The 25,917-nt window shown below is 41.3% G+C and overlaps 1 protein-coding gene across 6 annotated transcripts in view; it reads left to right on the forward strand.

Moving 5' to 3' along the window:
* bahcc1a (BAH domain and coiled-coil containing 1a) overlaps nt 1–12,020 on the forward strand; it is a 107,169-nt gene extending 95,149 nt beyond the window's left edge. For all 6 annotated transcript variants that reach the window (XM_080776697.1, XM_080776699.1, XM_080776701.1 and 3 more), the window contains 8 exons: nt 3,507–3,615; nt 3,957–4,076; nt 4,582–4,752; nt 5,124–5,765; nt 6,033–6,400; nt 7,049–7,396; nt 7,862–8,098; nt 8,450–12,020. In XM_080776697.1, the coding sequence (XP_080632823.1) occupies nt 3,507–3,615; nt 3,957–4,076; nt 4,582–4,752; nt 5,124–5,765; nt 6,033–6,400; nt 7,049–7,396; nt 7,862–8,098; nt 8,450–8,659 (2,205 nt within the window). In that variant the 3' untranslated portion in view covers nt 8,660–12,020. The remainder of the gene's footprint in view (nt 1–3,506; nt 3,616–3,956; nt 4,077–4,581; nt 4,753–5,123; nt 5,766–6,032; nt 6,401–7,048; nt 7,397–7,861; nt 8,099–8,449) is intronic.
* Nucleotides 12,021–25,917: the final 13,897 nt, after the last annotated feature.

Genomic DNA, 25,917 nt, shown 5'->3' on the forward strand with positions numbered 1-25,917 from the left:
CCGCATTGCGTTGTCAGGCTACATTGTAGCATAGGTGTCCGGGCCAGGATAGCAGATCGACAAGCATAAAACCGCTGCGTTTCGCGCCGCACTTGAAAATGTGTTCTTTTGTAATACTTTTATTGCTCCCACGATTTTGTAACCCAGTTTTCTTTTCACCCAGTGCCAATTATCTAATGTAATCCTGGGCGCTACACTTCCTCTGCCAACCTGGGGGGGCAGCGGACTGACCTCATGCCTCCTTCTATGTATGAGGAGTCCAAGCTGCTTCTTTTCACCTGACAGAGGGGAATTTCCCCGGCCGGACTTAGCGCGTGGAAGGGACACGTTATTCCGACCAGTTCCTGGCTGGCCAGGGGGAGGTAGTTTTAGAGACCAGGATTACGGCATGTTTTTGTGAGGGTATCTACCCTAGGGGACACGGGGAGAACATGCAAACTCCACACAGAAAGGCCCTATCGCCAACCCCCGCCTCGGGTAAGGGCACTGAATGTGTAATACTTTTGTGTGGCACTGTAGTATGATCTAGCAGGTCTTTCATTTACGAAAAACAATTACAAAAAGTAAAACTATGGATATAAGAGGTTTCTGCCCGACAGCAACGATATGCAACAGACATGTGGGCATTTTTATGAAAAGAAGAAAAAAAAATCTAAAATCAAACATAAAGACACAAAATGTGGAGATACAAGGTCGAGATGTAATTCTCACCCAGCCATGTCAGGTTAACATTACAACTTGCTTAAATCATCCCTGAAAAGGGACGTAATTATACAATTACACATAATTGTACAATACCAGCTCCTTCTTGGCTGGTATTTGCATTTTAGGCACGTCAGAGGACTGCATGTTTACTGTGTGAGGAGAGACTGCATGTTTACTGTATGCAGTGTGACTTTTGTCCCATATTGTGGTGTCACGACGGTGCATGCTCCCCCCAGGCACAGCTGGGTCACCTCAAAACACACACAGCCCTCATACACTCATCTCCTCCCCAGTAAACACTGGAACTCAGGGCCAATGTTGCCAGATTTTGTGAGAGAAATACGCAATCGGGTCTATAAAAACAAGCCCAAAAGAAGCGACTAGGCCACATACCGGTAAGCACTAAAATATAATACTGTACAATACTGTGTGTGTGTGTGTGTGTGTGTGTGTGTGTGTGTGTGTGACTGTGTGTGTCTGATTTCTTTTTTTCTTTTTTCTTGTAGGCCTATTTATCTTTGAACATTGTTTTTGATAAAATGATGGGTCTTTCTGAATGATTTATTTGGGACCCAAACGTGGCTCACTGCCCATACGTTTGGGAAACACTGTGCTGAAGGGCAGAAACGCCTGTCTACTGCCAAGTGACTGTGGTAAAGAAACAATGAAAATGTTGTTTTTGGCAATAATAGAGGAAGGGGGAAGGTCACCATGAGATAAGATAAGAGAAGCCTTTATTGATCTTCAGGGAATTCAGATGTCATAGCAGCAACACCGCGTTTGTGATCCAATATCCGCTTTCACATCTGATATGTGCCATCAGTGGCTCCCAAACTGTTCAGCTCGAGACCTAGAAGATTAATTTGTTATCTTCCCCGGGACCGAAAGGTACAACATTTTATTATAAGTGAATAACTTAAGCCTTATTTAAAAAATATTCGAAACAACCGACTTTTGAAAATGTCTAGAAATGTTTTGAAAATGAAACAAGCGGCCAACAGTGCAGTAGATGGTGTCAGTGTGTTTAATGCTTCGGAACGGCTTCCCCTTCTCTCTCATTCTCTGTCCACCAATAACAATACAAAAACAAATGCTTTCACTGCAGAGCCGCTTCCGAATGCCTGATTTATACTTGGTAGTACACCGAGAACAGCAGATTTACAAGTTCACAGCGCGTCACAGCGTGATGCATTGTGCGCTTGCATATCTGATACTGTATGTTCGGCGAGTGACACCGGTGCGCAACTAAAGTATAAATCCAGTGGTGGAACAAGAAGTACTCAACATTTGACTTGAGTAAATGTACAAAAGAATCGGCATCAACGTTTACTTTAAATACCAAAAGTAGGATCACTCGTTGTGCAAATTGTACCATTTCACAGGTTTGTTTAAAAAGTTTCCAAATTTGTCAAAATCTTTAGAAAATAACAGATCTACACGCTAGCTATTTTCAAATAGCCATAGTATAAATCATGGCTTAATTGGTTAATTAATGTCTGTTCTGCAAAGTAACTTGAATGTAAAAGCTGTCTAATGCTTGTAATGGAGAAAAAAGCGCAAGATTTGCCTCTGAGGTGTAGCAGAGCAGAAGTATAAAGCATGAAAAGAAAAATGGTAATACTCTGGTGAAATAAAAGTACCTCAAAATTGTGCTTAAGTACAGTACTCGGGTAAATGTACTTGGTTACATGTCCACCACTGCTAACTGGAGTATAAATCAGCCTTGGTGTAAGTGTGCGGGCCGTTCAGAGCGCTGCGCTCCTGGCAGCTGTAGCCTTGTGTAAACAGTCATCAGATAGCAGCTGGCTCTAATTACGCTATACTTCCACTTTTTCTTGTCTTTCATTCCGTCCAGCAACCATTTATTTGACTCTGACACCAACACCCGGCCCCAGTATTCACCCAGCTAGGGCTCACACACACACACGCACGCAAGTCACACGCAAGGCACGCACACACACACACACGCGCACACACACACACACACACACACACACACACACACATATTTCTATATTTGTGAGGACATCAACGTTGTAGACAATTGTATGTATTTGTACCTTTTTTGACATTTTAACACTAACTGAAAAGAGCAGATCGACAATCTACAAGTCCACAACACATTGCACTTGCAATGCATTGTGAGCTTGTGGATCTGTTATTTCTTTTTAACGATAAAATAAACACAAATTCTATTATACTTTAATGTGTGGACATTTGGCACTAGTGTGAGCACACACACACACACACACACACAGGTTCTAATACCCAGGCCCACACCTCATCAGTCAAAGGGTCCCTCCGCCATGGCAACAGTAAATGAAAGCAACCTGAAAGGCCCCCAGTGAGCGGCAGGATGCGTGGGGTGGGGGGGAGGGGTTTGCTTGCATTGTAGGAGGGAGGATCTGGCAACCTGCACTCACAAACCCCTCCATTCAGGGCCCTCGTTACTGGATGCTGGGGCTGCTTGCATTGTAGGAGGGAGGATCTGGCAACCTGCAACCACAAAACCCTCCATTCAGGCCCTCTTTAGTATTACTCAGCAAGTCAGGATTTACTGCATCACGGCTTCCGTTCTTTTCAGCGCTGACTGGCACGCTGGCACCAGATAAGTGGAGCGCTTGGAAAAACGTGGCTCAGTAGCTGCTCATGCGCGCCCACAATTGCGTTCAATGTCTGTGCGTGCGTGTGTGTTTGTGTGTGTGTGTGTGTGTGTATGTGATGTGTTTTGTGTGCATGTACAATGTGTGTGTGCGCTCCCTGTAATGAATCTTAATCGCGGTTTTTGGTTGGACTTCCAGGTCCTGGATGTGCGTCCGGAGATGGAGGCGGTGCTCGGCGAAGGAACGCGCGTGTGCGCGTACTGGAGCGAGCGCTCGCGCTGCTTGTACCCGGGCTACATCCGTCGAGGTAAGAAAGGCTGAATTGGACTTTGACATCTTTATTTATAATAAAACATATGTGAAATTACATACATTGTCACACCATTATCAAAAGGATAGATGCACAAAAGCCAGTGGCTTATTTCCGTTACAGACCACCAACATTTGGTGGTCAAATGCGGAAGTAGACAAGTCGGTTCTTCCGGGTGCTTCAAAACGCCACTGAGCAACTTCCACTGACATTAATTAAAATATATCCAAGCTTGTAGATCGACTATTTTCGGGCGTGCAATGCTGTCATACGATGCAGCATGAATCCGTTTTTACAGTCTCACCTGCATATTGTTCCTTTCACTTCTTCCCTCGCAGGTGTTTCGTCGTTCGACGACAGGAAACAAGGAGGAATTATGGTGGAGTTTGATGATGGAGATCGAGGACGGATTTCCCTCCATAACATCCGTCTTCTGCCTCCCGGATACCAGATCCACTGTGAGTATCTGTTCTCTCCGTTCCGCTCTTATAAATACTAAATACTTACTACTTCTTTGCTCTGGGACTAAAAGCTGATGGAATATGCACACCACGCTTTTGGGGTGCTTGGTTAAGAGATCACAGAGAAGAAGAATAGAATCTACACACTGCTCCCAGCATTATCTCTGGGACTCCAATCTAAGCTGAAGAACCCTCAGTGTTAAAGGGACACTTTAAATATATATTAATGACGTTTAGACGATTTAGAACACTTTCCTGGGTCTATATGTGTGTAATATGTGGTTTTAAACGTCATTAACATATATTGTTTCGCAAAAAGGGTGAAGTGTCCCTTTAACTTAACTCTGAGAGTGTATGAATGGAAGGGACATTCGTACACTTTCAGGGTTGCAGACCCATAAGGGTATATTTGGACCCTTTGAGAACCAGTGTGCCATTATGGCTCGACTAAAGGTGCGACTACTGTAAATGCATTCATGATGACGTCACCGTTGTCCTTAAGGCGAGGAGTCACCTCCTGCTCTGATGACACCCAGCGGGGCGACAGCCAGGAGAACCTCCGGTCTGGAGCAGGCCCCCCTCAGCGACAGGTCCTCTGACAGACACCCCGCCAACAGCCACGCTGACGGCAACCAAGCCACGCTGACAGCGACCGTCCACAAGAGAAGACCGGGTATGAATCTTTTTGTTTGTTAAGATTGAGAACAAACGCGTATTTACAACTATGGCCTGGCAAAAGGCAAGGCCTCTTGAGGTAAAACGGAAAGGGGCCTGCCTGTTCTGGCCATAGTACATTATTTAATTGGTAGCAGTCACTGTCAGTCATTCTGTGTATATTTAAGTTATTTGTCATATCTGACGTGTGCAATTTTTAAAAATGATTTATAGAACATAAATGTATTTACAGTTTATGTTCTAAATTTGTTCAATGCCGAAAACGCAATTAAATCGTCAATCGCAATTATTTGTCAAAAACATTTCATGACCACGACCCTGCTACTACTGTACGCATAGCATCACTTCTGTCTGTCTTCTTCATTCCAGGGAGACCTAAGGGTTCTGGGAAAAAACAGAGGCTACAGCAACAACAGCAACAACAACAGCAACAACAGCAGCAACAGCAGCGGGCTGAGAATGCCAGTAATGGTCCATCACCCATACTGGGCTGGCCCTCTTTGGCTCTCCCCAGGAAGAGGACCTCTGACAACCTGTTCCAGATCAACGGAGCCCCCAGGAAGGTACCAAGAGGGAGGGACGACGACCTGCTGGCCTTTTCGTCGCCTCAGACCCAGTCGCTGGCCTCCACCCAGACAAAGGGCCTCTTCAGCAGCAGTGCGTTCGAGGTGGACTCGTTCAGCAGCATCGCCAACGGCTACTCGTCTTTCTGCAGCCAGCCCGCGGGGACGGGAACGGGCATCTCCAGCATGGGCCAGAGGAGTGGTGCCACGACGTACGGGCAGCAGAGGCGCAGGCAGGACGAGCAGCTGGGCGCGCCGCGGAGCAGGAGGTCGGGACAGGAGTTCATGGTCAAGCTCGATCACGAGGGCGTGACCTCCCCCAAGACCAAGAACAGCAAGGCCCTGTTGTTGCTGGGCGGAGCGGGCTTTGGATCTAAGGTGGTCAGTCTGCCCAGGCCAGAGGCTTACTCCCACCCAGTCCTGCTGGTCAAGGACAACAAGAAGGGAGGTACGGTATTGGCACAATGAACAGCGCTGTGTTTTTTCTTTCATGTTCTTTTATGTTTTATTTATGTTTTATGATTATTATGATTAACCACTTAAAGCTCTATTTCATTTCTTAACTCTACAAGCTCACAACTTGTAGAGCTTGTAGATCGGCTACTTTCCTCGGCTACTTCCCCTTATTTTTTAATATTTGATCAAATGTTATCTCAATGAAATGCTGTGCCCCTATAACTATATTCATCCCTGTTTCTCTGTATTTTATTCCCAGAGCTGCTCCTGAAGGGAGTCCCTCCGCCGCAGAGGAAGCCCCCCTCCTCCTCCTCCTCCTCCACGGGGCCTCTGGCTCTGGGCTCCGAGTACGGCGACCTGGGCTTCAGCTCCCACAGGGACTGCCACAGCTCCTACTCCGACCTGGACGACGAAGAGGAGGAAGAGGAAGAAGAGAGGAGGAGGAGGGATGCGCTGGCGGCGGCGGCCGCCGCCGCCTCCAGAGGGCTGAGGGCGAGCGGCCGGTTCTTGTCCTCACGCCTCTCCGTCTCCTCCTCGTCCTCGGCCTCGTCCAGCTCCTCTTCGTCAGGCTCTCTGTCCAGCTCCAGCCTGTGCTCCTCCGACAACGACTCCTCCTACAGCTCTGAGGTAGGCCCGCCTCACACAGGCTGCTTGTGAGCGTGTGTTGATTTTGACAGCAATGTTTGGACGTACAAACATGAAATGACTTGTCTTGTAGTTCTACTGGATCTCTTTTGAACTAGTCCCTCCCTGACATTTATGTCTAGTTTTTATGTGTTGACATAATTGTCCATATATTTACTTAATAGTCTTAGTTAGTTTTTATTTTGTGAAAAAAGGTAGTCAACGAAATCAACACTGTTGTGAGCTTGTAGATCATCTATGTTTGGTGAAGAGATTTGGCCCTATATTTTCGTTCATGCTAAACCCCTTATCCCTAAACTTCTTTGCCTTTTTTACTATTTTGAAAAACATTTTTGAATATTTAAAATAGCCATTCTACAAGTTCACAATGTGTCAATGTAGAACAACGTGTCAATGTGGTTACAATGTTTTTGTTTATTTGTATTTGTTATTTTGTATGTACTTTGGCTACTGTATTATTTCACTACTGTATTATTTGTGTTTCGAAAGCTAGCAACTGAAGAAGAAAATGTTTGTGGGGAGAAATATAATAAAACCACCTGTGATTTTATACTTCCAAAGTGTTGAATAAACACTTGATAATCATGATAGTCACAAAATCCATAATATTGTCCCATGCCTGCTCCCAAGGACGAGGACGCCTCTGCCATGATGCTGCGGGGCTGCCTGTCCTCCCACCGGGGGTTGCTCCAGCCCCCCGAACCCCCCGCCGCCACCACCTCAGGACCACCGCACCGCCACTCCTTTGTGGCCAAAGCCATGGCCGTGTCCAATGCCAAAGGAGGCCCCGCCGCCGATCACGTCTCCAACAGCAAGTCCCTGAAACGGAAAGAGTGCAGCGGCTCCGCCACCCGACCCTCCAAAGAGCTGCTGAAGAAGCCTAGAATGTTGCCAGATGACTGCCTGCTGCCCCGGCCAAAGATGTCTGCCTTCCTCTCAGGGCGACAGATGTGGAGGTGGTTGGGAAACCCAACACAGGTGAGGAGGAGACTAGTAAGTAGCTTTGTGTGGCCCATAGTTCAGGACAGGAGCATGACTCCTGTTTCTGCAGTGCCAACTTAGGCCCAATCCAACCCTTGATGCTGAGTTCCAAGCACTGTTACAATAACAAGGTTATTGTGGCCTCCTGCTGGCGCTATAATAGGCCAATGTGAAAAGGGTTATTGGACGTTCAAATTCATGGTTTGAGGCATATTGTTCCTTCGGGAAAATAAAGATTATTATTATTAAAAATGTGTGTTGAAATATCCCTTTAAATATTTCACGCGTTTTCAAAACGAATTCAAAAAGAATTCATGAGAATTCCATACATTTTAAAAGAAAGCTTTGTAATATTGTACATTTGGGTCCCCAGGGAAACGCCAAATTTATCAGGCTAAAACAAATATTTTTGAACCCCTGATAATTAACATCCATTCCTGTGGTTTTTGTTTTTCTTCACAGAGGCGTGGTCTGAAGGGAAAAGCCAAGAAGCTGTTCTACAAGGCCATCGTGCGAGGCAAAGACACGGTGACGGTGGGAGACTGTGCTGTGTTCCTATCTGCAGGACGGCCCCACCTCCCCTATGTGGGCCGCATAGAGAACCTGTGGGAGTCCTGGACCTCCAGCATGGTGGTCAAGGTCAAGTGGTTCTACCACCCGGAAGAGACCAAGCTGGGCAAGAGGCACCGTGACGGCAAGGTTAGTAGGGCTGCAACCGTTAGCAGTTATCTTCTTAGCGATTATTCTATTCATTACTTTTTCCGATTAATCGAGTAATCGAGAAGCAGATTTTCTTTTTTATATAATCAAGAAATTGATTAACCACTATTTTATATATTGTCACACAATATAATACACAAATAATGCCAATTATAGCCAATCTTCACAATGCATCGTTTTGTAGATCCTCGAAGACTTTCGAAAATAGGGATTAAATCGACAATCAGCATTTCATTTCAACTGTGGGAGCAACTAGACAACTAGTCGTTAGCCAACCTCTTCTCGTCTGCAGCGCGCTAAAGTGTTTATTTTGTTGTGTCTGTGCTGCAGCATGCCCTGTACCAGTCGTGCCATGAGGATGAAAACGACGTCCAGACAATCTCCCATAAGTGCCAGGTGGTGAGCAGGGTGGAGTACGAGCGTCTGACTCACGGCCAGAGGCCCAACAGCGCCTCCCCGAATCTGTACTACCTGGCTGGGACATACGACCCCACCAGCGGTCAGCTGGTCACTGCTGAGGGGGTGTCCATCCTCTGCTGAGGCCAAACCCCCCACTCCCCTTCCCCGTGAGGATACTACTGAAGTTTGACCTGAAGGACCCTTCGACACATAGGTAGAAGAGAGGTGTCCCCAGGCGTCCGTTGCAGGTAGTGTGAGGCCACACACTGTAGCACATGGGCCTCAAGGGTGATTTATACTTAGTCGCACAACCGGAAATAGCCGTCCTACATGCTCACAAAGCGCTGCAATGTCGCACAGTGAGCTTGTAGATCTGCTATTTTGGGGGGCGAGCAACATGGCACGCGACCGTGCAGAAATCAGGCATTTCCCTTCATGGGAGGCATCAGCTACGAACGCAGATCTGGCACACCCCTTTCTTTGAGAACTATATAAGAAAGGCGGGTTTCACCTGACCAGCAACCTAGTATTCACTGACCTGCTTTTCACTGGTCTAATTCTCATCTCCTTAAAAGAAAAGAAAAAGAGAAAAGATCATCGCGTGACTGAAAACTTTGTGTCTGGTTTGCGGAAGCGTGGTCCCAACCGTCATTTAGGTCACCAAAAGGAGAGTTGAGAGTTACATTGAACTTTGCAAGGTACCAGAATGTTTTCCTGGTCTCTGAGGACCAATTCTTTGAGGTAGCCTTACCTAAGGGAATGAGAGAGAAAGAGAAGTGAGGCTGGGGGCTTTCTCCCCCAGACCTCATCATTCCAGGGATGTTGAAATTGTGTACAGGATGTAGATAACGTTTGATGTCTGTAAATATTTTTTTGAATTCTTTCCAATCAAGCCATACACTTCAGTACCTCTCGCCTGTCTTGACTGTTCAGGTGTGCATTGTACAGTTCAATTATCAGTTGTATTGTTGTCTGTTGTCTATATGTATATATAAAAGCTATTTTATATAGAAGTCTATTGTATATATAAGAGGTATCTTTCCATGTTTGCAATTGATTTATTTTTCTATGGGTGTAGAATATCTTTTTTCTTTTCTTTTTTGCTTGCTTCTTTTGCTTTGGGTAATAAGATTGAAGATAGTGTTGCACTGCACATGCCCTGCTGAGAGAGAGAGATAGAGAGAGAGAGAGAGACGGAGAGTGGGAGGGAGGAAAAACTAACAGATAGACAGCACAGTCAAAGAGCGAAGGATTTAGTCTATAACAGGACAAGATTCCCTCTCTGAGAGAGAGGTGTCATCCTGTTAAAAAATATATATATATAGGTCAAGTGGCTTTTTGTAAAAATATTGTGTTATGTTCAATATGTTGCATATTTGATGTCCTATTTTTTAAAACATATTTTTATTTATGTACCTTTCATTTGGTCATCAACACTAGGCAGATACCAGTGGGCTGTGATCATGGGTCACCAACACTAGGCAGATACCAGTGGGCTGTGATCATGGGTCACAGAAGAATTAAGACTATTAAAGGCTTAATTTATACACGGTCTGCACGGCCCACATCGGTCAACAAAAACAAAGATTGGTGATGTGAGTCACACTAAAAATGCAAAACGTTTCTTTGCCTAATAAAGGGTCATGCAACAAAGTATAAAGCCGGATTTAGGCTTTTTTTGCGTGCCTATAATGTCACGGCGAAAATGGTGTTGTGAGCTTGTACATCTGACATTTTCATTAACACAGCAAAGTATAAATGTCAATATACTGTACATGTTGGCACAATGTCTGTGTGTGATGAGTGTCCTGGCATCACTATAATTATGTCCACACAACTTGATTTAGAATGATTTAGAAAAAAGACTGGGTCTGTTAAGGAAAATATGTGTTGCACTGCACTCAAGAAAGTGCACATTTCAACACATTAGGGCCTGTAAAATACCAAAGTGTCTATAAGATCTTTATTTACTTTATTTAAATTTTAAGATATTTCAAGCACCTATACTGAAATCAAATCAGAGATCACTGGGTATAATTCGCATATACTTTGTCCTCCACTATATGTATTGGCTTTGCATTGTGACAATGGTTTCTTGCACAATGCACCTGCGGCTTTGTTTAGTGCAAAGAATTCTGAAGCAAACGGCCACCTGGACAGGACATGACAGAAGGTCATGGTACTGGCAACGTAGGAGCGTTGAGTATTGACATTTTTTTGGAATTTCTCCATTATAGTTTCATCCGCCATCTGTGTCTATTTTGTACAGTACAAATACATACTCTTAACTGTGAAGGACAATCAGAGTCATTTAGCATAGGTTCACTCAATCTGAATATTTTTTTAATTATTTTTATCGGTGCCAAGTACATTTTTTGTCTGTCTTTTGTCTTACATTGTTTGATATGCAATCCGGAGTATTCTTTGTTCACACATTTTTATTTTTTATTTTTTATTTTGTTCATCACTTTATTATTCTTTTTTATTATTATTTATTGTCAATTTTTGCTGTTTTGCTCGTCATGCCAAGAGCGCTTTATGAGAATGTGACATTTGTTTTGTTTTTTGTCTTGGCGTGATGTCACATTTACATTTCTTAATAAAACCCCTGGTCTTGTTCTTGTAGAGGCCAACTAGTGAAAAGAAATAAAGCAACACTGGATTCTTCTCATCCATGAACCTCTCTGAATGCTTTCTGTTGTTTTCACTGTGTCCCCTTCACCTTACAGCTCCTGCCTGTTTCCCCATCATCATCATCAAGGGTTTCGTCGTGATAATCCCAGCTATTTTCCCACCTCTCCCTCTATTTTAAGATGAGTTTTTATTTTCCTTGTGTGTGTGTGTGTGTGTGTGTGTGTGTGTGTGTGTCATTCAGAACAAGGCCATTGGGTAATATTTGAATGTCGCGTACTAATGATTTGAAAATCTCTCAAAGTCTCCAAGTGACAGAGACAGGCCTTATAAGTAGCTGTGGAGAGTCTTCTTGGGTGCTATAATTGTTGGATATTTTAAGGTTAGATAATTAGGCCAAGCTAATGCCTTAGAAGAAATAAAAATAACATTTGCTTGTCCAAAGGGTCCATCAGCACCAAAGACAGAATACTGATTTTATAGTGCAATGGTGCTTTTGCCCACCAATGTGTATGGAATGGCAGTGGCAAAACAATAATAATAAAAAAGATGATGTGACATTGCATCCATTGATTCAACTAAGATTAGGTAAGCCTTTGGTTCTTAAGTATTAAATATACAGATGTTTTCGGAAGTATATATCGAGTTTCCCTGCAAAGCTCTGTAAATATTTAGATGTTGACTAATTCTCAAAAATGTATGTGAATTTCAGTGATTCATTGATGTTTATTATATTTTTTGATTTGAAAGGAATTGGTTCCCTGTTAAATGTGTCTAAGGGTTGGGTGCAAACACACGTAGTTACCCAAAATGAACCCACACACTAAATGACCAACGATGGCATAGTTATTTTCTGAGTAATGAAGTCATGTTTTGTTCCGGGCCCTGGGGAGGGGGTGGGGGGGGGGGGGGGTGTATGGCAGAGTATTAATGTCTTAAAGAAATGTAAATGTGTAAATTCTGTATTTGCGTTGGAAATTTTACATTTAAAAAAATGTAAAGTGTTTTAGTAAGATTTTTATAGATGGCATATAAAAAAATAAATATCAAAACTTGAAACACTTTTATTTCTATTTAATAGCCTGATTATTTCTGATCTCTGGTGTGTGTAGGCCTACTTATAATAGCAATATTCCTGAGTGGATACAGACATAAAAGAGGGCGCTCTCTGGTGGAATAAGAAACACCCTGCGTCGGTAGTACTTGTTTGACAGCACTACCATGTTGAATTCATATGTTAATGTGTATTTTCAGACATTTAACCACTTTAACCCTATAAATACTTAGTAAGCTTGACCTTTCACTCTGCTCTTTTCCCCCTCCACACTAACACTAACTCTTTGCTGAAAATAGCCGATCTACAAGCTTGTAAATCTGCTATTTTTGCCTAAAGATCTCCTCAGAATAGGGATGCTACATCATGCTATGGTTCAAGTGGTCAATGTAAAAACAAATTTCTATCACACAAAGATGTGCCGGCCGCCTTGTAGTAACTGAGGACCGCCTAGGGGTTCCCGGACCCCCTGTTGAAGGCCCCTGAGGTACATCCAACAATAATCCTATCACACCCGCCACAACCTTATCTGCACATTTGTGTTTTGCTCATCCAACTGGACAAAGGCAATCTCTGAAGCCAGCGCAACAACCCCGTTGGCATAGCTCCGGGGAGGCACAATATGGGTCAGTGACCTTTCACTGTTTGGCCCAGGGGGCTTTTTTGTCCAGCGTTGAGCCCCAATGACACCAACCCCTCACCCCCTTCTCCCCCCTCCCCCTCCCCTTCTGCCCACATGGAGGTTAATGGCCACATCAGTCATCTCCAGCAGTGGCCACAGTGAACACAAACACTGGGCTGTTTACCACTGCAGCCTTTGTGTTGGCCACAGCCACTGCCCCGTGTCGGAGCCGTGGCCCTTCCTGCGTCAGCGGCGTGATGATGCGGGTACGAGGGACTCCCACACATCACTGCTTGGGTTCAGGATAACGATGGGAAAGGAGTGGGAGAGTGTTTCCCAAACGCTGGGGTCGGGACTCATTTGTCGGTAGCAGAAACATTTTTATGGCTCATCATGAGTATATTTCAAAACTTTAAAAACTAATTAATTCCATAAATTTGTAGTTTTTTTTAAATATACAGTAGCCAGTAGGCCTACTGTATATATATTATATTCTCCAGTTAACTATAATTTTTTGTTAATTAGCCCTATTCACGATGACGTTCCACAACTTCCGGTTCACGTCCGGGTTTGGCTTTGAAGGGGAGCGGCATATTTCGCCCATAGGGATACATGCAATTTTACAGACTTTAAGAGGACAATATCGTTTCATTCCAAAAGGTAAAGTTAACATTAATACTGTTTTCAGTTTTACCATCTTTTTGTCTTGATAATGGTATCCGTCTTTTATACTTTACCATTTTTGAATTGCCTTAAATGTCTTGTTTGGATGTGCGTGTAACTTGTAAGTATCAATGCTAATGCTACTGCGGCTGCTGTTTGCCTTTGTTTATCTGATTTCTTTTTTTTTGAGTGGTGCAACCACTCCTACAATCAGCAATGTCCATGTACCTACCTACCTGTGTGTGTACCTGTGCACATGAGCCTGAGTATGTTACTGATTTATACCAGTAGGGGGCGGCAGAAACAGAGGGAGGGGTAGTGGCAGTGCTGTGTAATGAGAGAGAGAGAGAGAGAGAGAGAGAGAGAGGGGGGGGGGGGGGGGGGGAAATTGCACCACTCAGTTCACACGTGTGTGATTTTTAATATAGCCTACATACTTATGTTGTTTTTCATGATTTTCAACGATAAAAAAAATAGAAAAATCATGAAAAAACCTGAAGACATAGCCTACTATTATCACTCCATTCAACCACCTCATTTACTTTACTAATAGATAGACATACCAACCAAAACCCAACCTTTATTCATTGCAGCCAGCAACACCTTCCTGGATCTCAGCCAACTCCCTCCCCAGGAGTGGGGCACCCTCCCACACTGTCAGGAAATCCCAGTGGGAACTGTAACTGACTTGACTAACATTCCGTTCACCACAGCAAATCCTCCTCCTCCTCCTCCTCCTCCTCCTCCGACCGACAGCAATGTGAACCGATTAATTATGTTGAACTGTCCATCAACTGTCTGTCTGTCTGTCTGTCTGTCAGTCGTGTGTGCGTGCGTGTGTGCGCGCGCATGCGTGCGGCTTCCTTCATCCTTCCACACAGCTGTGATCCATACACTCTGACGGACCAATGACCGACGGTCTAGACCCGGATACAGTAGTCGGGGCTTATGATTTAAAATGGAACCGCACGCGTTCCGTAGCAGTGTGTTTGGGGCGTAGCTGCAACAAGGTAAGGTTTGTTTTAGAACCGCATGGTTGTTAGCCAACATTAACTCTGTTTTTTTTTTAATATTAGTGTTGTTAGAAGGACTGTTGGTTGTTTATTGTGACTCTAAAAGGACAACAATATGAGGAATGTGTTGGTACTTTTTGAGACACAAACAAATAAACAAACAAACAAACAAACAGGTGGAAAGTAAATAATTACATCTACTGAAGTACTGTGGACAATATATTGTACTTTTATATTTTATTTGGACACTACTAGTTGTTTTGTAGATTTGGATTATTTAAAAAAAAATATCCCTTTGGTTTGGCTACATTGGCTACACCATTTACCACTGGGCTAGCTACAACCACATTTTGGCCATTTGGAAGTAGCTGATCTACAATCTCACAATGCATTGTGATGCAATGCATTGTGAGATTGTAGTTCTGCTATTTTCAGATTAATTTTTCTTTCAAACATTTGATATGGGACATTTCTGTGTAATGAGCTACATTTGGTCATTTTTTAAGTGCATTTTGATGCCATACCCTTTTACTTTAGTACATAATGGTAAAACAAGTTGTAACTGTGGCTCAGACACTTCACCCCTTTTGCAACCAGATCTTATTTGAATGATTTTTGAGACACACTTTCCTGGGGTTTTTATGTGTTTTTAGATATTTTAGTATTTCAAAGTGTCCATGGACTCCATGATGTCATGGACACTGGGCTCACTTCCTTCCTGAACTACAATTCCCACAATGCTTTGGGCCACTGCTCCTCCTTGTGGATAGGGGGAGGGCTGTCTTACTGAGACAACATTTAGTCCAGGAAGGAAGTGAGCCCAGTGTCCATGATGACATCATGGACTCTTTGAAATACTGAAATATCTAAACGCATAAAAACCCCAGGAAAGTGTTTTTTGTCTCTAACATCATTAAAATAAGATCTGGTTGCAAAAGAAAAATGCAAGAATTTCCTAAAGATGTGTTTTCTACAATGTATAATATCTGGATAAAGAGTAATGTTGGTGTATGTTTGTGTCTTACAGGTTGATCATGTGACCTTGGTGTCATGCGGTGACCTTGGCTGCAGTCTTCAGGAGATAGCTGGTATTGATAATAGAGTGTCTACTCGGCTGAGCTGAAACGAATAACGGTGTCAACGAACGCTCCCTGAGATTACGAGGCGTACGGTGCTCGGGACGTATTGTGCCATACAACCTACGCGGCTCTATTAATACCGGCTATCTTCAACCGAGCGACGGAAGGCCCCCCATGGTAATTACATACAGAACTTTTTAGCTTTTAGGCTTCATAAAAGAAATGGTTGCACAAGGCAGATTATAGCCCTAGAATGTGTGTAATAATGGTGACACAGCTCTGTCAGTGACTGTTATGACTTCCAAAATGTCATCCTGTAGGCCGACAACTAATTTTCTTTTCCCCTGCCATTTCAGAAAGTGAAGCGGACTGGAGGTGTGAACTCTATGCTGTTGCCACTGCTGGGTGAACTCTATGCTGTTGCCACTGCTGGGTGCTGTTATCCGTGAAGGTTAGTTAACCGTCTGATTCCTGCTGCTTGTTTAAGTGGGCTACATGCTACCATACCATAGGTTGTCTTTCGCGCCATGTATAATTTCACTTAATTTGTGTGTATAATGCCAGTCCACATCACAGTTATGTGATGTTTGTGGAGGCATGTGATTTATTTATCGTTTAACATAATTTACGGGTAAAGTCTGTCCACATCCACATCACATAATGTATGTTCTCTTGTGTCTCCTCTCTATTCTTTAATAAAGTTGTTTATTTTTTGTTGTCATAGTTTTTAATCGCATTTTGCTTTATTTTATTTAGGTAATTTCTTTCTTCTTGCCTATCTTTCCCTAGTTCTTCACTAGTGTTTTATGTGATGTGGAGGTGTGTGCTTTATGTCTTATGTCATTATGGTAGCATGTAGCCCCTTAACACTGTGTTTACAGCTTACTATGCTGTAGGTCTGTGTACACTAACAAGAGGAAGCAAATGATGGCCGCTGTGTCATTTGCTTCCTTCGTTGGTGTGTGTATTTTGTTTAGTGCTGATATTGAAGGTAAGTGAGTGTAGTTTATTATCCTTGACTGTTGGGCAGAAACCTTGTATCTCCATAGTTCAACCTTTTGTAAATTAATTTCCTTACTTGGTCATGCTACAGTGTCACACACAAGTACCAAATGGCCAATCTCATGAGGCAAAGATAATCCATTATTGAATATTTAACATGTAGTATTCTGTTTTTCAAACCAGTGAAGTATCAGCAAGAGCTTGTGACTAAATAATAACATTGGAACACAGATTATTATATTAATAATATTGGATCAGTTGTTTTGGTCCATAAAAGTAACCATTTTGGACGTACAAGGTTTTTACCCAACCTTCATCTTTTCTCTCTTCTTTGCTTTAATAAAGTTATTTGTTTTTGGTCTCAGAGTTTTTAATCGCATTTTGCTTTATTGTATTGTAATTTCTTATTTCTTTCTTTCCTATCTATGACACTAGTTTTTCACTAGTGTATGTGTGACTCGGGTGAGTCGGGTCATGTCTCGAGTACAGTTTCTCATTTGGAGCTGTTTCATGTAATTTACCAGTAAAGCGTCATCACGTCAGTTCACATCAGATATGAACACAGGCCGATATGTGATGTGCATTTATGTGGGTTTTTTTAAAGGTGATTTTTCACAGCAATTGCGGCTAGCTCGTCATTCACGTCTGTTGGCATTGCGCCATATGAATTGTGTTTATTGCTGTTCATGTTGTGTACTAATGTTCATATTGCTGACAAATACTGGGGCGCAAAGAATGCTGCTACCTCGTATAATTTATGTCAATCGTCCACAAATGGCATAAATTGTACAGTCTTGCCCCATGTTTCCTACATGGGACAACTAGATAGAAAAATACTTGCGCCACGGAAACCTAAAGGCCAACTGCTTGGGCAGAGACCAAGAAAATCTATTTTGTTCATGTTCATAAAGCGCTCAAAGTGCTTGAAGTGAAAAGTGCAGCAGCAAACATCTAGGTCATAAGACCATTGTTCGTGCTATATTATCAGATCTAATTTGTGAGTAAAGCTTCATTACGTAAGCCCACATCACCTATGAACACAGGCCCGGTATGTGATGTGTGTTTATGTCTTGTCTCATTTCACATTTGTGAGTAAGGCTTCATCATGTCATCCCAACATCACATAATTAACTTGGGGTTAGGGTAGGGCTAGGTATGTGATGTTGGTTGATGTGATGTATGTCTTATAATGTGCAAGCTTCATCGTGTCAGTTAACATCACATTATGTGGTGTGTATTGATGTGATTTATTTATGCTGCCATTTGCAGCTAAAACTTTGGCATTGACGATGGGCCTATAACCCAAACGTTTTCTGCTGCACTTTTCACTTTTAGCACTTTGCAGCACTTTATGAGCATGACAAAATATTTTCTTAGTTTATGTCTGAGGAGTTTTCCTTAAGGTATTTGTGGAGTGAGTCTTCCGGCTTTCAATTGTATAAAGACATAAGCATGGCTATCATTATAGTCAAGATTCAAATTGAGTGTGTAGGCTCTCTCTTTTTTTTTATTATATTGCAAAATTGAAACTAATGACTGATTTGGACCTGTAAATTATAAACTAAGGCACTGGTGTGGTACTCCTGGTTTACCAGAACGGGGTTCAACTCCCTGCGGTGCCCTCAATTTGTTGTATTTACATGGTTCATTTTCTGCTCATTGTTTCCTTTTCATAGATGATAACCCCCAGGTTCTTTACTGTGTTTGTACTCCCTACAGTTGGGTTACAAGTCTATTTAGGGACCAAGTCCGAAGGGACTCTTGGTCCCTTATTTTTCTCTTCTCCTTCCACCAAAAATGTTAGTTCTGGCTGAACTGTGCTGTCGGGTTTTCGTCAAACTTGGCAATATGGTAGCCCTCCTTTATTTTTTTGGGCTCCCAATAATTTGAAAATGACGATTTGCCCTGATTTCCCATCACCCCATCTGATCAGGACAACCTAGAGGGCAATGCCAAACGGCGAGGACACAAAGCCCACAACCATTGTCCAATAGGTGGCGCTATAGCACTCAACTGAAAATTCAAACTTTAAACGGGCATAGCTCATGGACCGCTTGACCATGAGCAATAAAACGTTGATACCCATGTGTAGCGATGGAGCTCGATACCCGAACAAAATCCTTAAACTTGAGTACCCGTTATCAATAAGCTGTGTAGGGATGGAGCGATACCAGGAAAAATCCTTAAACTTATTGAGTACCCGTTATCAATAAGCTTTGGGCTTGTTGAGCGTAGTGGCCCGTTCATGTTTGAATAATCAAGAGGTGAATCGATGCCAACCAGCACTATCTGGGTAAACTCAATTACGCTTTTAAAGTGGCGGAACATATATTAACCTGTTAACAGTTTCTTTAATATTTTATTGGTAAAAAGGTCAATTGCCCTAGTATTTGCCCCATTGGGGCAATTGCCCCAGTAGATACTGGTTCTGTTCAGAGTTTATTGTCTCCTGTCTTTCCTCAAAATAATATAAATTGCTCTAAGCCTGATCGTTATCGATATAAATTAATGAGCTCCATCCCTACCCATGTGTCTCCTCTTGCCTCACTTTCGTATTCTGACTTTTGTATCTCTCTCCTCCTGGGATCTTTGCTCAAAATGCCTAAACATTTATATATGGAAATTAAGTAAAAGACTGAGTTGTCCGAACCTGGAAGGACCACAGACGAGGGTTTTAAATGTATAACAATCTTTATTAAAGTAAATACTCAGTGGGTTATAGAACAACACTAGAATGAGGCAAAACGGTAAACTACGACAAGACATTTCATATAATGCAAAGCACTTAAACACAATTAAACTCCCATCACATAATGCCCATATCGTACGGCATACTATAGCGCGCCGTTTTTCATCATTTTTGAGGATTTGAAAAAAATGACAAACGATGGGTTATAGCCCATGTTTTTTGAAATTTTGAATAAAAAAGTTAGCCTCGTTTCTCATCATTTTGGACCATGGGCTATAGCCCATATCGTACGGCATACTATAGCGCGCCGTTTTTCATCATTTTTGAGGATTTGAAAAAAATGACGAAATGACAAAAACGATGGGTTATAGCCCATGTTTTTGAAATTTTGGGAAAAAAAGTTAGCCTCGTTTCTCATCATTTTGGACCATGGGCTGTAACCCATATCGTACGGCATACTATAGCGCGCCGTTTTTCATTTTTGAGGATTTGAAAAAAATGACGAAATGACAAAAACGATGGGTTATAGCCCATGTTTTTTGAAATTTTGAATAAAAAAGTTAGCCTCGTTTCTCATCATTTTGGACCATGGGCTATAGCCCATATCGTACGGCATACTATAGCGCGCCGTTTTTCATCATTTTTGAGGATTTGAAAAAAATGACGAAATGACAAACGATGGGTTATAGCCCATGTTTTTGAAATTTTGAAAAAAAAAGTTAGCCTCGTTTCTCATCATTTTGGACCATGGGCTATAGCCCATATCGTACGGCATACTATAGCGCGCCGTTTTTCATTTTTGAGGATTTGAAAAAAATGACGAAATGACAAACGATGGGTTATAGCCCATGTTTTTGAAATTTTGAAAAAAAAAGTTAGCCTCGTTTCTCATCATTTTGGACCATGGGCTGTAGCCCATATCGTACGGCATACTATAGCGCACCGTTTTTCATCATTTTTGAGGATTTGAAAAAAATGACGAAATGACAAACGATGGGTTATAGCCCATGTTTTTGAAATTTTGAAAAAAAAAGTTATCCTCGTTTCTCATCATTTTGGACCATGGGCTATAGCCCATATCGTACGGCATACTATAGCGCGCCGTTTTTCATCATTTTTGAGGATTTGAAAAAAATGACGAAATGACAAACGATGGGTTATAGCCCATGTTTTTTGAAATTTTGAAAAAAAAAGTTAGCCTCGTTTCTCATCATTTTGGACCATGGGCTATAGCCCATATCGTACGGCATACTATAGCGCGCCGTTTTTCATCATTTTTGAGGATTTGAAAAAAATGACGAAATGACAAAAACGATGGGTTATAGCCCATGTTTTTTGAAATTTTGAAAAAAAAAGTTATCCTCGTTTCTCATCATTTTGGACCATGGGCTATAGCCCATATCGTACGGCATACTATAGCGCGCCGTTTTTCATTTTTGAGGATTTGAAAAAAATGACGAAATGACAAAAACGATGGGTTATAGCCCATGTTTTTGAAATTTTGAAAAAAATAGTTAGCCTCGTTTCTCATCATTTTGGACCATGGGCTGTAGCCCATATCGTACGGCATACTATAGCGCACCGTTTTTCATCATTTTTGAGGATTTGAAAAAAATGACGAAATGACAAAAACGATGGGTTATAGCCCATGTTTTTGAAATTTTGAAAAAAAAAGTTATCCTCTTTTCTCATTTTGGACCATGGGCTATAGCCCATATCGTACGGCATACTATAGCGCGCCGTTTTTCATTTTTGAGGATTTGAAAAAAATGACGAAATGACAAACGATGGGTTATAGCCCATGTTTTTTGAAATTTTGAAAAAAAAAGTTAGCCTCGTTTCTCATCATTTTGGACCATGGGCTATAGCCCATATCGTACGGCATACTATAGCGCGCCGTTTTTCATCATTTTTGAGGATTTGAAAAAAATGACGAAATGACAAAAACGATGGGTTATAGCCCATGTTTTTGAAATTTTGAAAAAAAAAGTTAGCCTCGTTTCTCATCATTTTGGACCATGGGCTATAGCCCATATCGTACGGCATACTATAGCGCGCCGTTTTTCATCATTTTTGAGGATTTGAAAAAAATTACGAAATGACAAAAACGATGGGTTATAGCCCATGTTTTTGAAATTTTGAAAAAAATAGTTAGCCTCGTTTCTCATCATTTTGGACCATGGGCTGTAGCCCATATCGTACGGCATACTATAGCGCACCGTTTTTCATCATTTTTGAGGATTTGAAAAAAATGACGAAATGACAAAAACGATGGGTTATAGCCCATGTTTTTGAAATTTTGAAAAAAAAAGTTATCCTCGTTTCTCATCATTTTGGACCATGGGCTATAGCCCATATCGTACGGCATACTATAGCGCGCCGTTTTTCATCATTTTTGAGGATTTGAGAAAAATGACGAAATGACAAAAACGATGGGTTATAGCCCATGTTTTTTGAAATTTTGAAAAAAAAAGTTAGCCTCGTTTCTCATCATTTTGGACCATGGGCTATAGCCCATATCGTACGGCATACTATAGCGCGCCGTTTTTCATCATTTTTGAGGATTTGAAAAAAATTACGAAATGACAAAAACGATGGGTTATAGCCCATGTTTTTGAAATTTTGGAAAAAAAAGTTAGCCTCGTTTCTCATCATTTTGGACCATGGGCTATAGCCCATATCGTACGGCATACTATAGCGCGCCGTTTTTCATCATTTTTGAGGATTTGAAAAAAATGACGAAATGACAAAAACGATGGGTTATAGCCCATGTTTTTGAAATTTTGAAAAAAAAAGTTAGCCTCGTTTCTCATCATTTTGGACCATGGGCTATAGCCCATATCGTACGGCATACTATAGCGCGCCGTTTTTCATCATTTTTGAGGATTTGAAAAAAATGACGAAATGACAAAAACGATGGGTTATAGCCCATGTTTTTGAAATTTTGAAAAAAATAGTTAGCCTCGTTTCTCATCATTTTGGACCATGGGCTGTAGCCCATATCGTACGGCATACTATAGCGCACCGTTTTTCATCATTTTTGAGGATTTGAAAAAAATGACGAAATGACAAAAACGATGGGTTATAGCCCATGTTTTTGAAATTTTGAAAAAAAAAGTTATCCTCTTTTCTCATTTTGGACCATGGGCTATAGCCCATATCGTACGGCATACTATAGCGCGCCGTTTTTCATCATTTTTGAGGATTTGAAAAAAATGACGAAATGACAAAAACGATGGGTTATAGCCCATGTTTTTTGAAATTTTGAAAAAAAAAGTTAGCCTCGTTTCTCATCATTTTGGACCATGGGCTATAGCCCATATCGTACGGCATACTATAGCGCGCCGTTTTTCATCATTTTTGAGGATTTGAAAAAAATGACGAAATGACAAAAACGATGGGTTATAGCCCATGTTTTTGAAATTTTGAAAAAAAAAGTTAGCCTCGTTTCTCATCATTTTGGACCATGGGCTATAGCCCATATCGTACGGCATACTATAGCGCGCCGTTTTTCATCATTTTTGAGGATTTGAAAAAAATGACGAAATGACAAAAACGATGGGTTATAGCCCATGTTTTTGAAATTTTGAAAAAAATAGTTAGCCTCGTTTCTCATCATTTTGGACCATGGGCTGTAGCCCATATCGTACGGCATACTATAGCGCACCGTTTTTCATCATTTTTGAGGATTTGAAAAAAATGACGAAATGACAAAAACGATGGGTTATAGCCCATGTTTTTGAAATTTTGAAAAAAAAAGTTATCCTCGTTTCTCATCATTTTGGACCATGGGCTATAGCCCATATCGTACGGCATACTATAGCGCGCCGTTTTTCATCATTTTTGAGGATTTGAAAAAAATGACGAAATGACAAAAACGATGGGTTATAGCCCATGTTTTTTGAAATTTTGAAAAAAAAAGTTAGCCTCGTTTCTCATCATTTTGGACCATGGGCTATAGCCCATATCGTACGGCATACTATAGCGCGCCGTTTTTCATCATTTTTGAGGATTTGAAAAAAATTACGAAATGACAAAAACGATGGGTTATAGCCCATGTTTTTGAAATTTTGGAAAAAAAAGTTAGCCTCGTTTCTCATCATTTTGGACCATGGGCTATAGCCCATATCGTACGGCATACTATAGCGCGCCGTTTTTCATCATTTTTGAGGATTTGAAAAAAATGACGAAATGACAAAAACGATGGGTTATAGCCCATGTTTTTGAAATTTTGAAAAAAAAAGTTAGCCTCGTTTCTCATCATTTTGGACCATGGGCTATAGCCCATATCGTACGGCATACTATAGCGCGCCGTTTTTCATCATTTTTGAGGATTTGAAAAAAAATGACAAAAACGATGGGTTATAGCCCATGTTTTTGAAATTTTGAAAAAAATAGTTAGCCTCGTTTCTCATCATTTTGGACCATGGGCTGTAGCCCATATCGTACGGCATACTATAGCGCACCGTTTTTCATCATTTTTGAGGATTTGAAAAAAATGACGAAAGGACAAAAACGATGGGTTATAGCCCATGTTTTTGAAATTTTGAAAAAAAAAGTTATCCTCCTTTCTCATTTTAGACCATGGGCTATAGCCCATATCGTACGGCATACTATAGCGCGCCGTTTTTCATCATTTTTGAGGATTTGAAAAAAATGACGAAATGACAAAAACGATGGGTTATAGCCCATGTTTTTTGAAATTTTGAAAAAAAAAGTTAGCCTCGTTTCTCATCATTTTGGACCATGGGCTATAGCCCATATCGTACGGCATACTATAGCGCGCCGTTTTTCATCATTTTTGAGGATTTGAAAAAAATGACGAAATGACAAAAACGATGGGTTATAGCCCATGTTTTTGAAATTTTGAAAAAAGAAGTTAGCCTCGTTTCTCATCATTTTGGACCATGGGCTATAGCCCATATCGTACGGCATACTATAGCGCGCCGTTTTTCATCATTTTTGAGGATTTGAAAAAAATGACGAAATGACAAAAACGATGGGTTATAGCCCATGTTTTTGAAATTTTGAAAAAAAAAGTTATCCTCGTTTCTCATCATTTTGGACCATGGGCTATAGCCCATATCGTACGGCATACTATAGCGCGCCGTTTTTCATCATTTTTGAGGATTTGAAAAAAATTACGAAATGACAAAAACGATGGGTTATAGCCCATGTTTTTTGAAATTTTGAAAAAAAAAGTTAGCCTCGTTTCTCATCATTTTGGACCATGGGCTATAGCCCATATCGTACGGCATACTATAGCGCGCCGTTTTTCATCATTTTTGAGGATTTGAAAAAAATTACGAAATGACAAAAACGATGGGTTATAGCCCATGTTTTTGAAATTTTGGAAAAAAAAGTTAGCCTCGTTTCTCATCATTTTGGACCATGGGCTATAGCCCATATCGTACGGCATACTATAGCGCGCCGTTTTTCATCATTTTTGAGGATTTGAAAAAAATGACGAAATGACAAAAACGATGGGTTATAGCCCATGTTTTTGAAATTTTGAAAAAAAAAGTTATCCTCGTTTCTCATCATTTTGGACCATGGGCTATAGCCCATATCGTACGGCATACTATAGCGCGCCGTTTTTCATCATTTTTGAGGATTTGAAAAAAATGACGAAATGACAAAAACGATGGGTTATAGCCCATGTTTTTGAAATTTTGGAAAAAAAACGTAAGCCTCGTTTCTCATCATTTTGGACCATGGGCTATAGCCCATATCGTACGGCATACTATAGCGCGCCGTTTTTCATCATTTTTGAGGATTTGAAAAAAATGACGAAATGACAAAAACGATGGGTTATAGCCCATGTTTTTGAAATTTTGGGAAAAAAAGTTAGCCTCCTTTCTCATCATTTTGGACCATGGGCTGTAGCCCATATCGTACGGCATACTATAGTGCGCCGTTTTTCATCATTTTTGAGGATTTGAAAAAAATGACGAAATGACAAAAACGATGGGTTATAGCCCATGTTTTTTGAAATTTAGAAAAAAAAAGTTAGCCTCGTTTCTCATCATTTTGGACCATGGGCTATAGCCCATATCGTACGGCATACTATAGCGCGCTGTTTTTCATCATTTTTGAGGATTTGAAAAAAATGACGAAATGACAAAAACGATGGGTTATAGCCCATGTTTTTTGAAATTTTGAATAAAAAAGTTAGCCTCGTTTCTCATCATTTTGGACCATGGGCTATAGCCCATATCGTACGGCATACTATAGCGCGCCGTTTTTCATCATTTTTGAGGATTTGAAAAAAATGACGAAATGACAAAAACGATGGGTTATAGCCCATGTTTTTGAAATTTTGAAAAAAAAAGTTAGCCTCGTTTCTCATCATTTTGGACCATGGGCTATAGCCCATATCGTACGGCATACTATAGCGCGCCGTTTTTCATCATTTTTGAGGATTTGAAAAAAATTACGAAATGACAAAAACGATGGGTTATAGCCCATGTTTTTGAAATTTTGAAAAAAAAAGTTAGCCTCGTTTCTCATCATTTTGGACCATGGGCTATAGCCCATATCGTACGGCATACTATAGCGCGCCGTTTTTCATCATTTTTGATGATTTGACAATATTGAAAAAATTAAAAAAACGATGGGTTATATTGAAGCGTGCACCTACACACGC

The sequence above is a fragment of the Protomyctophum bolini genome (assembly GCF_963924005.1).
Source record: "Protomyctophum bolini genome assembly, chromosome: 11".
Taxonomy (NCBI): domain Eukaryota; kingdom Metazoa; phylum Chordata; class Actinopteri; order Myctophiformes; family Myctophidae; genus Protomyctophum; species Protomyctophum bolini.